Source organism: Cibotium barometz, chromosome 57, assembly GCF_041138505.1.
Source record: "Cibotium barometz isolate CiBa-2024 chromosome 57, ASM4113850v1, whole genome shotgun sequence".
In the NCBI taxonomy this organism is placed as follows: Eukaryota; Viridiplantae; Streptophyta; class Polypodiopsida; order Cyatheales; family Cibotiaceae; genus Cibotium; species Cibotium barometz.
Window position 1 is genome coordinate 13677632 of NC_141102.1, and position 16550 is coordinate 13694181.

The window sequence follows — 16550 nt, forward strand, 5'->3', positions numbered from 1 at the left end:
GCATGCTTTACTTGCGTGGCTGCGTATACAGGCTGGCTTCTTTGCACGTAAGGCTGCACTACAACCTCACAGGCGATTGTTCGGGCTGAGCTGGGTGCCCCACTAGTAGTAACCGAGGCCCTATTCCAGGCAGTTACCTTTTTACAGTGGCTATAGGAGCTCCCTCAGCAGAGGTACTCCCGTTTGGCATTGACCTCATCCATACAGTTGGCAGAGGATGGAGATACTCATTGTTGGTACGCTCAGATGAGATCATGGTTTGACCTACATGGTTTGCGGATAGAGGCACTACCACCCTTTCAGTACAGTCTGGATTGTCCATTTTTGGATCTCACCCGCTCAGAGCAAAACCGCGTGATCAGGATGGATATCATCAGAGTGGACACAGAGAGGACATGGACTAGCCCCCTTGAGCCCTTGGGCACGAAAATGACTCATTACAAGAGCCATTTTCTACACCTCTCACCGGATGATTTTATCACCCGCCCGGCGTACATGGATGTACACCTATCACATGGGATACGTTGTGCCATTGGACAGATCCGGACCTCATCACACCAGCTGCGGATTGAGACAGGGCGATATGTGCATCAGATCGTGGATGACCGCATTTGTCAGCTATGCTACCAGGAGGTAGAGACAGAGGAACACTACATTTGCCGATGTACAGTCTATTATGAGATCCGAGGGAGATATCACTGCCTCTTCCGAGAGGGTTTTGGGCCGTTATGCAGGGTCATGGAGTTTGAGGATCAGAGATGCCTCGGATTGTTTCTACTTGAGCTCAGGAGACATAGAGAGACCCTCTTGGCAGACAGGAGGCCGGGCCATGATGTACCTAGACAGAGGACCCTGACAGATTTCTTCGGCACCAGCACCAGCAACCCAGCCCACACACCTCCTGATACCTCCTCCATTGGGCCATCAGAGCACCGACTACGCTCCCAGGGAGTCACCACTGATAGAGCAGTTATCTTATGTCGTGCTCGTCGGCCACGCCCACCAGGATCCCGACCACAGCATCCTCACGATCGCCAAATCAGAGCCATTATTGCTCGGCATCGGAGGCGCCTACCTCGCTTCTACGACCTCTCCATTCTAGACAACCCCATGGCGGAGATACTTGATCTAAGGAGAGGGCAACACTTCAACTGATCAGCATACATGGATCTACCTGATATACATTTTCCAGTATTTTCTACTCAGTATCATCTCGGAGTCTTGCAGTTTTGTTCTTATAACTGTAGGACAATCAGTTTATTGTACCTTTTAGTCTTGTTCTCTTTGATGAGAAACCAACTTCAGATGTACTCTCAATTTTGGTCTCATAGGCCATTATGGCCTCTTAGAGACGTTAATATATCATTTCATTTCTCTCTCTCTTGCATACAGCCAACTGGCTTTTCTTTCTTTCTCTCTCAAACTGTTCACACAGTTGCAAAAAACACATCCAGCCCTTCTTCTTGCTAAGCAAACCAACCCATACAAGAACAACCCTTCTTCACGGGTTCCCACGATGAAAAAGCAACATACTGAATCTAAAAAAACAGCAGTATGCACAGAAAAAATAGCAAGCTTCTCGAATTCATACCTTTTCTTCGACCTCATCTTCTCTACCTACCGACTTGCTCGTTCACGAGGCTTGCTCTGATACCATTGTCAAATCCTCATAGGATCTCCTCATAGAATGCTCCTGGTATAAGACTCGAAACCTGCAAACAAACGAACAAACGTGAAGGGGGTGCAGGCCTGACTCACCTCCCAACCTGGACAGCCGTGGGCAAGCCCACAAGTCTTGGCTGTCCCCACCGAGCCACGAGCTGAGCTAACTAGATGGACGTACCGACCAATCTCTATCTCGTGACGTCCCATACTGTCACGAAGCTACCCTCGCGGGCCTCGAGACTGCTGCCGGCCTCGGCTGCATGAAGCAGGTGCACGTCTGCACTAGATCCAGGCTCCTAACCATAGAGCTCTCACAAAGTCACGCGAGACTCTATATGACTAATGACTAACCTTGGCCACCCTTTTATAGGCTCTTGGCCGGTCATCGGGCGTCCACACTTGGACGCCTGCTCGTCCATACTCGGGTGCCCGCCCGTTAGTCTATCCCTAACTCAGCTTGTCAATCAGCCTGCCTAGCTCCAAGCTTTCCCAACCTCGAAGCTAGTCTTGCGTGCGTGTCGCACACGGTAGATACACACTGTGCACATGACAGGAACATAAAGTATGCAGGTTACACAAAGCATTGTATGGGTTAAAGCAAGCTCCAAGAGCTTGGTTTGATAAAATACATGCTCATCTAACCAGCCAAGGTTATGTGAATAGTCCAGCTGAAAGCACATTGTATGTGAAGAAAACTGGTGCCGATATTCTCATAGTCATCTTGTATGTAGATGATATGCTCATAACAGGGACTAGCAAAGAACAAATTTCAGATTTCGAGGTTGATTTGAAAGCTGAATTTGATATGTCAGATTTGGGGCCTTTACACTACTATCTTGGCATACAGTTTATGCATAGAGTGTCAGAATGCATGGCGGAAATGAAGACAACTACTGTAGAGAGCAATACACAGATGAAAGAGAGAGAGAAGCTTATGTAACTCTGCTATATACACCAATAAATCCCGGAATAATACAAGATGGAGTGTGTGGGCAAGGGGCCATTTTATATGGCCCCTAGCTGCTGGTCGGCCAGCCCAAATCAGGATGACAGCAACCTCACTGCTCACGACCAGGAAAAAGGTCGGTCGGCCAGAGTAAATCCAGTCAGCCAGCACTGTAAGAGTGGTCGGGTATCAACAGAGCAGTCGGGCAGCAAGCAAACACAATTGGCCAACATTTGGGGGCAGCCAACACCCCAACACAGCTCCAAATAAATGGGAAAAAATACGAAGAGTGAGGAAAAATGGAAAGACACCAAATACGGGCGGGCACACCCACAACAGAGGCCCTAACCTAGTGTACACACAAGAGATGATGGCTAACACCCCCTCTTAGCACCTGGATGTGGAACCAACCCCATTGAGCTGGAGTGCCGCCGAAGCATAGCCTAAGGTAGAGACTTCGTGAAGAGGTCCGCCGCATTGTCCTCCATCGAACAATAAAGAAGCAAGATGTCACCAGCCAAGATCTTCTCACGAACAAAGTGATATTGTATCTCTATGTGCTTGGTCCGGGGATGGAAGACCGGGTTCCGAGCAATAGCAATAAAGCTTTGGTTATCGCATTGGATGACCGAGGGCTCCTTCTTTGGAAACCCAATCTCGCCAAGCAGCCTCCGCAGCCACACAACCTCGCAAGCAACACCACAAGCAGCCCGGTACTCTACCTCTGTAGACGACAAGGCAATAGTTGGCTGCCTCTTGTTGCTCCATGAAACAGCTCCTGAACCGAGCGTAAAACTGTAGCCTGATGTAGATCTCCTCGTGTCTGGATCTCCTCCCCAATCTGAGTCACTCCAACCTTGGAGTCAAACTCGTTCCTTCGTTTCACCTCCAGTGGTGTAGAAGAGTCCAAGATCCTTCGTACGCTGTAGATACCTCAAGATCCGCAATCCTGTGTCCCAATGAGACTTTAAATGGCGTTTGCATAAATGAGCTCCACAGCCCCACAGGAAAGCTCAAGTCCAATCTGGTGTTCAGCAACCAGATCAATGAACCAACCAGCTTCCGGTACAGAGGCATCAACTGGCTCACAAGGATCATTCACTGTAAGCTTCGTGTTCGGGTCCATCGGTGACGTGATAGGCTTGCAGTTCTCCATCCCAAAGGCCTCAAGCAACTCATGGACATACCGCTGCTGAGAGACAAAAAACCCCCTCTGGGTCTGCCAGATCTCCAATCCCAAGAAGAAGTGGAGTAAGCCTAAATCGGTCATCTCAAACTCCTTTGACAAGGCAGCCTTCGTCATTGCAATGTGCTCCATATGACCGTCGGTGAGAATGAGGTCATCCACATAAAGGATGATCAACGTGACCATGCCGCGTTCCCGAAAGAGATATAGGTTGGGATCTGCAACCGATCTCTGAAATCCAGTCCATAGAAAGAAGGAATCAATCTTCTGATTCCAAGCCTTGGGAGCCTGCTTAAGACCATACAAGGCATTCCGCAACCTGTAAACCATCCCCTTTGAGGCTGGAGGCTGCTCAACATACAACTCCTCCTGCAGGTCACCATTAAGGAACGCAGATTTAACATCCATCTGAAATACGGGCCACCACTGAGAAGAAGCAAGGGCAAGAACGATCCGAATCGTGGTCATCCTCGCTGTCGGTGCAAAGGTTGTTAGAAGTCATCTCCTGTCTTTATCAGACACCAGGGCCTCTATTGTGGGTGTGCCCGCCCTTTGTAGGTGTTTTCTCATTTTTCCTCACTCCCCGTATTTTTTCCCATTTTTTCCCTATTTTTACCAGGTGTGGGAGGCAGTTCCTTGCACCCTGGCTGATCCAGACACTGGCCGACTGCTGGTTAGGATGTCCTGGATGCTGGCCGACTGCTCCTCTAGTCCCCGACCTCTCATGTATGCTGGCCAACTGTGTACAGCTGGCCGACTGGTGGATGGAGCTGGTCATGGACATTTAGGTCCAGTCGGCTGCCTTTTCAACAGGCCGACTGCATGTTTGGGGCCATATAAAATGGCCCCATGGCCCCCACACCATTGTATCTTGTTTTACACTTCGGGATCTTGTGTATAGAGCAGAGTTACACGCCTATCTCTCTACTTCTCTTGTGCTGTCTATTTTCTGCACTCTACTTGTTCTTGTGGTCTCAGATTTGGTTATCATCTCCGCTGCGTATTTTGACATGGTATCAGAGCCCCAGGCTCTTGAAAGATCTTGGGAGTTTTCTGAGCAAGAGGGGGATTGTTGCGTTGCTGATTGGTGGATTGTTAGGGACTGTTCGGGAAGAGAAGAAGCAAGAGGAAGGCGGGCTGAGTTGCTAAACAGCCACTTGCAAGTTTAAAGTTTTTTTTCCCACCCACCCACCCTTTTTTTCAATTACATCCCCGCGATGGCAGATTTGTTAGAGATGGCTGAGAAGCATGTGAAGATCCCAACACTCCCCACGTTCCCAGTGGACCGTCAGTTGGACCGGAACAATTATGGCATCTGGAAGGTTATGATGGAGTCTGTGCTGGAGTCATATGACCTTGCTGATTTCATCGTTATCGGGGTTCCACGGCCGGAAGCAGAGGAAGGGGAGTTACAGTCAACCAGGAAGGACCGCGAGGCATAGGCACAGATGTGAGATCGTGTCAACGCCAGGGTCCGTTCATTTATCTTCCTCAACTGCACACCGCAAGTAATCAATCACGTAAAGCATATGACGCTGGATAGAGGCATATGGCAGCACTTGGCTTCTCTTTATAACAGGGTATCGCCCATGAAGAGGAATTCCTTGGAAGTACAGATGCGGGTTATTAACCTTGCAAAGTCGTCGACAATGCGGGAGCACATTAACAAGCTGCAGGCCCTTCAGCAGGAAGTCCTCCAGGCTGGGAAGGAGATATCATCAGAAGATATGGCCATTACTTTGCTGTCCCACTTGCCTGCTCAGTATTCCGCTTTCTACTCCTCTTTGATTACTAGTGGCAGGCTCAGCACCATTACATGGGAGGAACTTGTGCCCATGGTCTTGGACCACGAGGAACGATTCACGAACCCTCCTCACAGCGGAGGTTCGGAGGCCTTAACTGGCCAACGGCCGAAAGGCCGGAATAACAACAAGGGCAAAGGGAAGGCTTCACCGGAGAAGTCTTCTGAGAAGAAGCCTGACACAGATCGAGAGAAACTGAAGGCCGAGAGGTCCTGCAATGATTGTGGCGAGAAAGGCCACTATTGGAGGAAGTGTCCTAAGCGGACTGGGAAGAGTGTTGATTCTTCAGCCTCAGTTCTGCAAAGACTCCTGCATTTGTGCACTTAGAGATGATGGACTCAGATGCTTCATCGTCTTCGAGCGAGGAGGCAGTTGGCTTCACCGCAAAGGATACCCGGGAATGGATTCTTGACAGTGGTGCTTCCAGGCACATGACTCCGTCCCGAGACTTCTTTTTGGATCTGAAACGGCAGTCTGGTCGCATCTTCATTGGCGACAACTCCACCATTCCGATACACAGTGAGGGCCGGATGGAGATTATTCCTGACGGCAAGGGGGGCAAGCATGCCTCCCGTGTTCTTTACGTCCCTACTCTTGGTTTTCATCTTCTGTCAGTGCATGAAGTATGCAAGACTAGCTTTCGGGTGGAATTTGAGGAGCATTCAGTTGCTCTACTGGACCGTGAGACTGGACAGGTTATTTGGGATGGCGGTGTGGAGAATGGTATCTACAAGCTCTCTGCACTCTCCTCATTGACAGGTTCTCAGGTCGGAGATCTATGGCACTTTCGTTTTGGCCACTTAAATGTGGATGCATTGCGGCGAGCTTTCCGAGACCAGATGGTGGTTGGCTTGCCAGATGTTGGCAGTAGGCAAGGACATTGTAGTTCTTGCATACGTGGTAAGCAGCACAGGGAATCCTTTCCGAAGCAGGCTTCCAAGCGGCGGGCTTCAAAACCATTGGAGTTGATTCACACTAATTTGTGTGGACCTCAACAGACACCATCATTGGGAGGATCTCTCTATTTCATGCTGCTTGTTGATGACTGTACCAGATTCACGTGGGTCTACTTTCTTTCACAGAAGGACCAAGCTTTTGCACGGTTCAAGGATTGGCACGTGATGGTGGAAAAAGAGTCTGGATTGCAGGTAAAGACTCTCAGGGCTAACAAAGGGGGTGAATTCTCTTCGAATGTTTTTCTCAGATTTTGTGCAAATCATGGCATCAAGAGGGAACTGGCCAATACAGGATCGCCTTCAGAGAATGGAGTTATAGAACACAAAAACAGGACTGTGGTGGAGATGGCGAGGACCATGCTGGAGCATCGTGATCTTCCTCGTCCACTTTGGGGAGAGGCTGTGGCAACGGCTGTCCATACCCTCAACCGGTCTCCAACGACTTCAGTACCTAATATGACTCCGTTTGAGGCATACTTTGGCAGGAAACCTAATGTCTCCCACGTCCGTGTTTTTGGGAGCGATGCGTATGTACATATTCCGAAGAAGCAGGGGGGGAAGCTTGACTCCAAATCCCGCAAGCTTATATTTGTGGGGTATAATTCTCTTTCCAAGGGATACACATTGTATGATCCAGAGAGGAATGAGATTGTTGTCAGCCGAGATGTGGTCTTGGAGATCCAAAGGAGTCTGATGATGATTCCCAGACCATTGTTCCAGTTGATCAACCACAGTCAGTACAAGAGGTTGAGCCCGTAGCTGGAGTAGAGCCTCCGCAACAGCAGGAGGCTCCACGATCTGTTCGAGTACCCAGGTGGTTGATGGACACCCTTCGGGGGTCAAGTGTCACGGAGATACCCTCCGAGTGGACCACAGAGGACGGCCCTCGAAGATCGCACAGAGTCCACAACAAAAGCAATACAACGGAGCTTCTTCAGGTAAACTATGCTTTGATGTCTCGTATTATGCGGGACAAGGAGCCCACTTCCGTTAAGAAAGCCCTTTCACAGGATACTTGGAGGAAAGCCATGCAGGTGGAACTTGATGCCATCGAGAAGAACAACACATGGGAGTTGGTACAGAGACTATCGAAACGGTCAGTCATTGGTGTCAAATGGGTCTTTAAGACCAAATATGCGTCAGATGGGTCGATGGACAAACACAAAGCCAGACTCATGGCTAAAGGTTATGCTCAGCGGCCAGGCATCGACTACGAGAATACCTTTGCACCGACAGCAAGGATGACCACGATTCGGACCGTTCTTGCCCTTGCTTCTTCTCGGAGGTGGCCTATGTATCAAATGGATGTAAAATCTGCGTTTCTTAATGGTGACCTGCAGGAGGAGGTGTATGTTGAGCAGCCTCCAGGCTTTGTTGTTCCAGGATCAGAAGGGATGGTTTACAGGTTACGTAAGGCCTTGTATGGTCTTAAGCAGGCTCCCAGGGCTTGGAATCAAAAGATTGATTCCTTCTTTGTTCGGACTGGTTTTCAGAGATCGGTTGCAGATCCCAACCTGTATCTCTTTCGGGAACGTGGCATGGTTACGATTATCATCCTTTATGTGGATGATCTCATTCTCACCGGCGGTCATGTGGAGCACATTGGCGTGACGAAGGCTGCCTTGTCAAAGGAGTTTGAGATGACAGACCTAGGCTTACTCACTTCTTTTTGGGATTGGAGATCTAGCAGACCCAAAGGGGGTTTTTTGTCTCTCAGCAGCGGTATGTTCATGAGTTGCTTGAGGCCTTTGGGATGGAGAACTGCAAGCCTATTACTTCGCCGATGGACCCAAATACAAAGTTAACTGTTAATGATCCTTGTGAGCCAGTTGATGCCTCGCAGTATCGGAAGTTGGTTGGTTCATTGATCTGGTTGCTGAACACCAGATTGGACTTGAGCTTCTCCGTGGGGCTGTTGAGCTCTTTTATGCAGACGCCATTGAAGTCTCATTGGGATCTTGCGGTATCTATAGAGTACGAAGGATCTAGGACTCTTTTACACAGGAGGGGATGGAGTCAGACTCCAAGGTTGGAGTGACTCAGATTGGGGAGGAGATCTAGACACGAGGAGATATACTTCAAGTTACAGTTTTACCCTCGGCTCAACAAGAGCAGTTTCTTGGAGCAGTAAGAGGCAGCCAACTATTGCCCTATCTTCGATAGAGGCAGAGTACCGGGTTGCTTGTGGTGCTGCTTGCGAGGTTGTGTGGCTACGGAGGCTGCTAGGCGAGATTAGGTTTCCACAGAAGGAGCCCACAGTCATCCAGTGTGATAACCAGAGTTGTATAGCTATTGCTTGGAACCCGGTCTTCCATGCCCGGACCAAGCACATAGAGATACAGTATCACTTTGTACGTGAGAAGATCTTGGATGGTGACATCTTGTTACTTTATTGTTCGACGGAGGACAATGCAACCGACCTCTTCACGAAGTCTCTACCTCAGGCTATGCTCAGGCGGCACTCCAGCTCCCTAGGGTTGATTTCACAGCCAAGAGCTGAGAGGGGGTGTTAGAAGTCATCTCCTATCTTTATCAGACACCAGGGCCTCTGTTGTGGGTGTGCCCGCCCTTTGTAGGTGTTTTCTCATTTTTCCTCACTCCCTCTATTTTTCCCTATTTTTACCAGGTGTGGGAGGCAGTTCTTTGCACCATGGCTGATCCAAACACTGGCCGACTGCTGGTCAGGATGTCCTAGATGCTGGCCGACTGCTCCTTCTGGTCTCTCATGTATGCTGGCCGACTGTGTACAGCTGGCCGACTGGTGGATGGAGCTGGTCATGGACATTTAGGTCCAGTCGGCTGCCTTTTCAACAGGCCGACTGCATGTTTGGGGCCATATAAAATGGCCCCATGGCCCCCACACCATTGTATCTTGTTTTACACCTCGAGATCTTGTGTATAGAGCAGAGTTACACACCTCTCTCTCTCCTTCTCTTGTGCTGTCTATTTTCTGCACTCTACTTGCTCGTGGTCTCAGATTTGGTTATCATCTCCACTGCGTATTTTGACAAAGGTATCCTCATAGTCGATGCCAAGCCGCTGAGCATAACCCTTAACCACAAGTCTAGCTTTGTGTTTGTCCACCGACCCATCTGACATATACTTGGTCTTAAAGACCCACTTGACACCAATGACAGACCGTTTCAATGGCCTCGGAACCAACTCCCAAGTGTTATTCTTCTCAATGGCATCCAGTTCCACCTGCATGGCTTTCCTCCAAGTATCATGTGCAAGAGCTTCCTTGACGGAAGTGGGCTCTTTGTCCCGCATGATACGAGACATCAAAGCATAGTTTACCTGTAAAAGCTCCGCTGAATGACTTTTGTCACGAACTCTATGCGATCTTCGAGGTCCATCCTCTGTGGTCCATTCGGAGGGAAGCTTTGTAACACCGGACTCCCGAAGGGTGTCTACCAACCACTTGGGTACTCGAACAGAACACGGAGCCTCCTGCTGCTGCGGGGGCTCATCTCCAGCTGCGGGCTCAACCTCCTCAACGGACTCAGGCTATCCAGCTGGAACAATCGACTGGGAATCATCATCAGAATCCTCTGGGTCTCCAAGAAGTGGCGGCTCATCAACAGTGGAGACTGGAACATGCTCATCAAAAACCACATCCCTGCTGACGACGACCTCGTTCCTCTTTGGATCATACAACCTGTATCCCTTGGAAAGAGAGTTATATCCCACAAAGACAAGCTTTTGGGACTTTGAGTCAAGCTTCCCCCTCTGCTTCTTTGGAATGTGAACATATGCATCACTCCCAAACACACGGAAATGGGAGACATTAGGTTTCCTGCCAAAATACGCCTCAAAGGAAGTCATGTTCGGTATTGAAGTCGTCGGAGAACGGTCGAGGATATGGACAGCCGTAGCCACAGCCTCTCCCCAAAGTGGACGAGAAAGATCACGATGCTCCAACATCGTCCTCGCCATTTCCACCACAATCCTGTTCTCGAGAACAGGAACGGGAACGGAACGGAAGCACCACCAGGGGAACGGGAACGAGGGGGAACGAAAACAGGGAACGAGCTAGATAATTCCTAGAAATGACAATAAATCTTAACATACAATGCTCATTTATATAACCAAATTAGTGCACCACACAATTGGCATGGCTAGATACTAACACTGAACAGATCTCACAAGTCAAAATAAATTAGCCCACATGTGACATCATACATGACATAAGTGACAAAAAGCACAAAATGTAGACTGTAGTGTACAGTCACCACACACCAACTTGCAAGGGCTGGGGGCCTAGAGGCTGGGGCGACTCAAGAGTCATGACTGGCTGCAGTTGCACTATGCAGGTAAGCTAGATGTATTGCTTGGAGGCTGGTACACAGCAGTACATAGTACGAGCATTGGGCGGCGACAGTACTACAAGCGACAGCGGTACACAGTACGGGCACAGACAGTCAACAACAATACGCAGGTCGCGGGCAGCGACAGTACTATAGGCGGCGAAACTTGAAAGTACTACGGGCCGCCTACAAGTATGGGCAAACCGGCGGGCGAAGCAGTACGGGCAATTTTTTTTTTTAAAGCCACGTCATCGTTCCCACGTGGGGGAACGGTAGCCTAACGTTCCGCCCGGCGTTCCATGATCGTTCCCTGGCGTTCCACGGCCGTTCCACCACCTGCACGTTCCTGAGTGCCGTTTCCACCGTTCCCTTCTTGTTGGCTAGGAGGGAACGCGTTCCACTCTTCCCCAAGGGGGGAAACGGGGTTCCCCTACTACTATGGTTCTTACGCTCAACTACTCCATTCTCTGACGGCGAACCTGTATTGGCCAACTCCCGCTTGATGCCATGTTCATCACAAAACCACACGATTGTATTTGAAGGAAATTCTCCTCCTTTGTCAGCCCTAAGAGTCTTTATCTACAAGCCAGACTCTCTCTCCACCATCACATGCCACTCCTTGAACCAAGCAAAAGCTTGTTGCTTCTGTCAAAGAAAATAAACCCATGCAAATCTACTACAATCATCAAGCAGCAACATAAAGTACAAAGAACCTCCCAAGGATGCTGTCTACATAGGTCCACACAAGTCGGTGTGTACCAACTCCAAAGGTTTCGAAGCCCGCCTGGAAGCCTGCTTCGGAAAAGATTCCTTGTGCTGCTCACCACGAATGCAAGAACTACAGCGTCCTTGCTTGCTACCAACATCTGGCAAGCCAACCACCATCTGGTCCCCGGAAAGCTCGCCGCAGCGCATCCACATTCAATTGGCAAAACCAAAAGTGCCACAAATCACCAATATGAGAACCTGTCAAAAAGGAGAGTGCTGAGAGTTTGTATATACCATTCTCCACTCCGCCTTCCGAAACAACCTGGCCAGTCTCACGGTCTCGTAGAACAACAGAATGCTCCTCAAACTCCACCCGGAAGCCAGTCTTGCACACCTCATGCACTGACAACAGATGAAACCCAAGTGTGGGGACATAAAGAACACGAGAGGAATGCTTCCCCCCTCTGCCAGCGGGAATGATCTCCATCCGGCCCTCACTGTGAATTGGTATGGTGGAATTGTCACCAATGAAAATGCGACCTGACTGCCCTTCCGGTAGGAGGTTCCCAGTGGATCTTGGACTGTTTTGCTGATGTCCCGCCTCTTTCTCTCTACGGTTTGAGAGGGGGCTGATTGTTCCTGGTGCCTCACTTCGTTGGAAAGCACTTGAGAGAAGTGTTTGAGAGCTGAGATTTGTTCTTTGTTGGTGTGGATATGGCTCCCCCCTGTACAAACAAAGATGACAAGTTGAAAGGACCCAACTACGCTCATTGGAAGCTTCAGATGCAGGTCTAGTTCATCCACAAGGGTTTGTGGGACATTGTTCAGGGCACTGAAAGGAAGCCCGAGCATCCTCAAAACTCTAGGCGGTGGACTCTGAATCAGGAGGATGAATTTGCTGTGGAATTACAAGATTGGGAGAATCGGGACTCGAAGGCGCATTCTGTGCTTGTGCGGACCATCATCGAGGAGGTCTCACCGGCATGGAAACTCTCTCCAGTGCTCATCAGGTATGGTCAAAGTTGGAGGATCTCTTTGCACGAGATTCATCGATGAGGGCAGTTACCTTGCAGGGGCAGCTCTACGGCTTGTTATTTCCTAAAGGCAATTCAATGTAGTCTTTTCTCATGAAGACCAAGGTTATCCATGACCAGTTACTGGCCATGGGTGTTGCTTTGTCCTCTTCTCAGCTGGCTGCTCTTATCCTCGCCAAGCTTCCTCCGGACAATGATGTGATTTCTCAATCTTTGCGATGCCAGGTCACATCCACTCAGCTAGATTTTGATGATCTTAGCTCCCTACTTTTGGAGGAGGAGGAGTTCTCATCTCACAGGGTAAGTTGTAGGTCTCAGTCAACAGTTCTGATCAGGCACTTTCCTCAGTTCAAAAGAAAGGTCGGAGTCGCTACTTCTCTTGCGGGAAAAGAGGACATCTGTCCAAGGATTGTTTGTCCAAGAAGAAGGACAAGACCAAGGGCAAGGCTTCATCTCATAGAAAAAGCAGAGACACGACACAAGATAGTGATATAGATTCTAGTACCACTTCTAGGGCTCCCTAGGCGCTTTTGGCTCAGGAGGCCCCAAATGGTGTGCTTCTCTAGTACACATGCAGTTTCCCCCCATGTGCTTCTAGCCAGAAGAGGCTTGTGGGCGGGAGAGGGGGCTGATTACAGCTCCACTTATTACTGGTGCATGGGGACCGTGATTCGGAGTTCCAAGCATTAGACATCTGGCAGAACATGGTTATCTTTGGTACAGCAAAGATTATGAATTGGATCTGTTCCAAGTTCATTGTTCGAGGCTTTTGGGATGTGATGTGTTCCGTCCACTATTGGGGATTATGGGCACGGTATGTCCAGCAGCTCGTTATCTATTTTTTGGAGTTCACTGCACACTTGTGTAGGCATTCGTGGCATCTTGTTTCGAGGAAACAAGTTGGTGGGTGCTCTCTCCGAGGTGATTCCAGTATTCGCAGTGCTGGAGGGTCCATGGTTGCATCTTTATCGACTTATCTTCTTCCGACTCTTGCACACTATGAGCTGCAGAGGGGGTGTTAGAATTGTGCATCTCAATGTTTTGGGAATTTACCATTTCTCTGGGCATTTTATTGTATTTCTCCTATTTATTTGTCCTATGAGCAGTCGGCCAGCCCTAGAGGCAGTCCGCCAGCTCACTGATGCACTATATAAGGAGTACCCCGTTATTCACTCCTTCATCCAATTCCCTTGCACATAGTTCAACACTTGATTGCTGGCCATTGCCATTGTAAAGCTTTACTGCTCTTATAAAAGGTGATCTTGTCCAACTCTCTCTATCTCCTTTGCACTCTCTCATATGTTTACTGTTTATGCTTCCACCTATGCTATCTCCTTCAAAATTGTTATGTGGGGGACATGCACTGACTAACCTCGTAGCTGATCCTAAGGAGCGCAACCAGATAAAGAAAGATCACAACCTACGATTTGGAGCAGGGTGTTACTGTTTTGGCAGGGATTTGACTGATTGTGGACTTGGAGGGGCTGTCGGCCAGCATTCACACAGTTTTCTCCAGTTGGCTGCAACAAAGGTCCATTATTTGCCGAGTCGGCTAGTTGGTTGGGTCATATCTAGCCAATAAAGAGCACTCTTGCTCATTGTTTTAGGCATTCAGTCCTTGTTTGGCTGGATCATTAGTCTAGGCTTAGACTTAGGTTAGATTAGGTATTTTACTACCTTTTTGGGCATGCCTAGGGCTGCAATGACTTGTGCCTTTTCGTACATATATGAATATACTGAATACTCAACCATCTCTCTCTTCTCTCTCTTCTGTTTGCGTTTTTACATCAGCATGTTCCCAGATGGTATTTAGGGCTGAAAGAAGACTCCCAGAGCTTCCGCATGTAACATTGGTTTCAGAGCATTAGGCTCAGCAAGGCTAAACACTGATTTAGTCTCAGATGAAGGTGCGCTTTCTTGCATTGGGTGAGCCATAGAGAAATCCATTGCGCGTGGCGCTTCGTGATTTGCCCAATCCATACCTCATGCTTTAAGACAAGAGCATGTGGCTCATCAGCATTCATCATCATACCAACAGTTTTGGGGCATGGAACCGCAAGGTGGCTTGGCGGTAGACCGCCGCGTGCAGATGAAAGAAGTGGTGGAGAGAGAGAGAGAGAGAGAGAGAGAGAGAGAGAGAGTCCTATCCAGATCGAGTCTTTATTTTATCATGATCCCTTGTGACACTTATTAGTTCTTAACCATGCTGGACTATAGTTTTTTGAGAATACTAAAAATGTGGTGCTAGCACTCCTCCCCCTTCACAAGACAGGGCTCTGAACACATGATGAATGATGTACTTCATTATGAAAGATGTCGGCATGATAAACATAATTCTATCAATGACACTATAATGATCATCATGATCATGCCATCGTGGTCGAGCTTTCTTAAGGAAAAAGTGTTAAATTGTTTAACAAACTTCACACATAGGTTTACTCCTTAATAATGAGCTAACATGTAAATGCCAATTAGTGATTAATCATGATAATTGAATTTGCCTACGTGATCTTGAAAACTAAGCAATCAACTCTAAATATCATTAATTTTTCCGTATGATGATCATTAGACTTAACAAATAATAAAATTCAAACCACCATCAAGCAAGCACAACCACAATGCCATCATGATCATAATAATCATACCATCAAGATCAAACATGATCATCCATAATGTCATTGTGATCATCATAATCATACCATCATGATTAATATAAAAAACACAATGAATCAACATGATCATGAAATCTATAATCATGAATGATTGTGATGTCACCATAGTCATTGCAATCATTACCAATTGAACATGCTAACCATGGTTAGTCAACATCATCTCTATGCCATCGTGATCATGAACACGATCCCATCATGATGGTCAATATCATATGATGAAGTTTAGACAAGATGATCATGCTTGATCAACGTGATCATAATCATGTCCTCCTGATTAACCATAGTCAGGATGGTCAGGATGATATGACTGTCTTAACATGATCAATCAACATGTCATCACGATGATTATAATCATGATCAATCAACGTGATGATTATCCGATTGTGAAGGTCATAATCAGATGATCATGCCGCACGATAATCATGATAAACCAACATGATCATGCCACATGGTACATCTCGCTTAATTCTGGTTAAAGCAGTAGACTCAGGCCAGGGGTAGAGTTCTCTTCCGGCATAGAACTGTGAAAAGCAGCATGGCATGAGGGGTGGCCATTGGGGTATACCTTGTTGGTGGAAGGGTTAACAGAGGTGATGGTAGGTCCGTTGCCTCTCCAAGCTCCCCCGCCATAGCATCCAAGGTTGCAGGCCTGGAGGCCGAGCTTCTTCAGAAACTGGTACTCGGGCTTCTCCTCGAAATCAATCCCCATCTTCTTGCAAATCAAGCTCTCCTCTCTCTCTCTCCCTCCCTCTCTCAACGCTTATGAGCAAACAAAGAAAACAAAAAAGCAGGGACCTTTAGTTGGTGGGAAGTTTAATTAAATAAAAGAAGCCTACTATAACCTATACATGTAAACAATAATAATATCATCTTCACATACCTTTTGTTATGATTGTTTAATTAAATAAAAGAAGCCTACTATAACCTATACATGTAAACAATAATAATATCATCTTCACATACCTTTTGTTATGATTGTTGATCCCTTTCGACCTTTTTTATCATCATGCCTTAAAAGTTGAAAGGCTTTCTCACACACACACACACATGGGAGACCCATGTGTGATAAGTGGCCCCCCAAGTCCTCATACAAGGTTCAATGAAGGTTCTTTAAATCTTGAAACTTATACCACATAAGCTATACTTAATATTTTTTTGTTGAAAGTTATGACCCACCGGATTAAAACGGCCTTTACAACAACAAGCATCTAACGTTCGGGTCAAGCTTTAATGTATCCTAACAGTGGACATTCTTTTAACATCACGCTCTATGT

At 47.8% G+C, this 16550-nt stretch overlaps 1 protein-coding gene across 1 annotated transcript in view; it reads right to left on the reverse strand.

Moving 5' to 3' along the window:
* ALDH7B4 (aldehyde dehydrogenase 7B4) overlaps nucleotides 1–16093 on the reverse strand; it is a 124190-nt gene extending 108097 nt beyond the window's left edge. Inside the window, exon 1 of the mRNA XM_086791631.1 lies at nucleotides 15842–16093. Within this exon, the coding sequence (XP_086647757.1) occupies nucleotides 15842–15985 (144 nt within the window). The 5' untranslated portion in view covers nucleotides 15986–16093. The remainder of the gene's footprint in view (nucleotides 1–15841) is intronic.
* Between the last annotated feature and the right edge of the window lie 457 nt (nucleotides 16094–16550).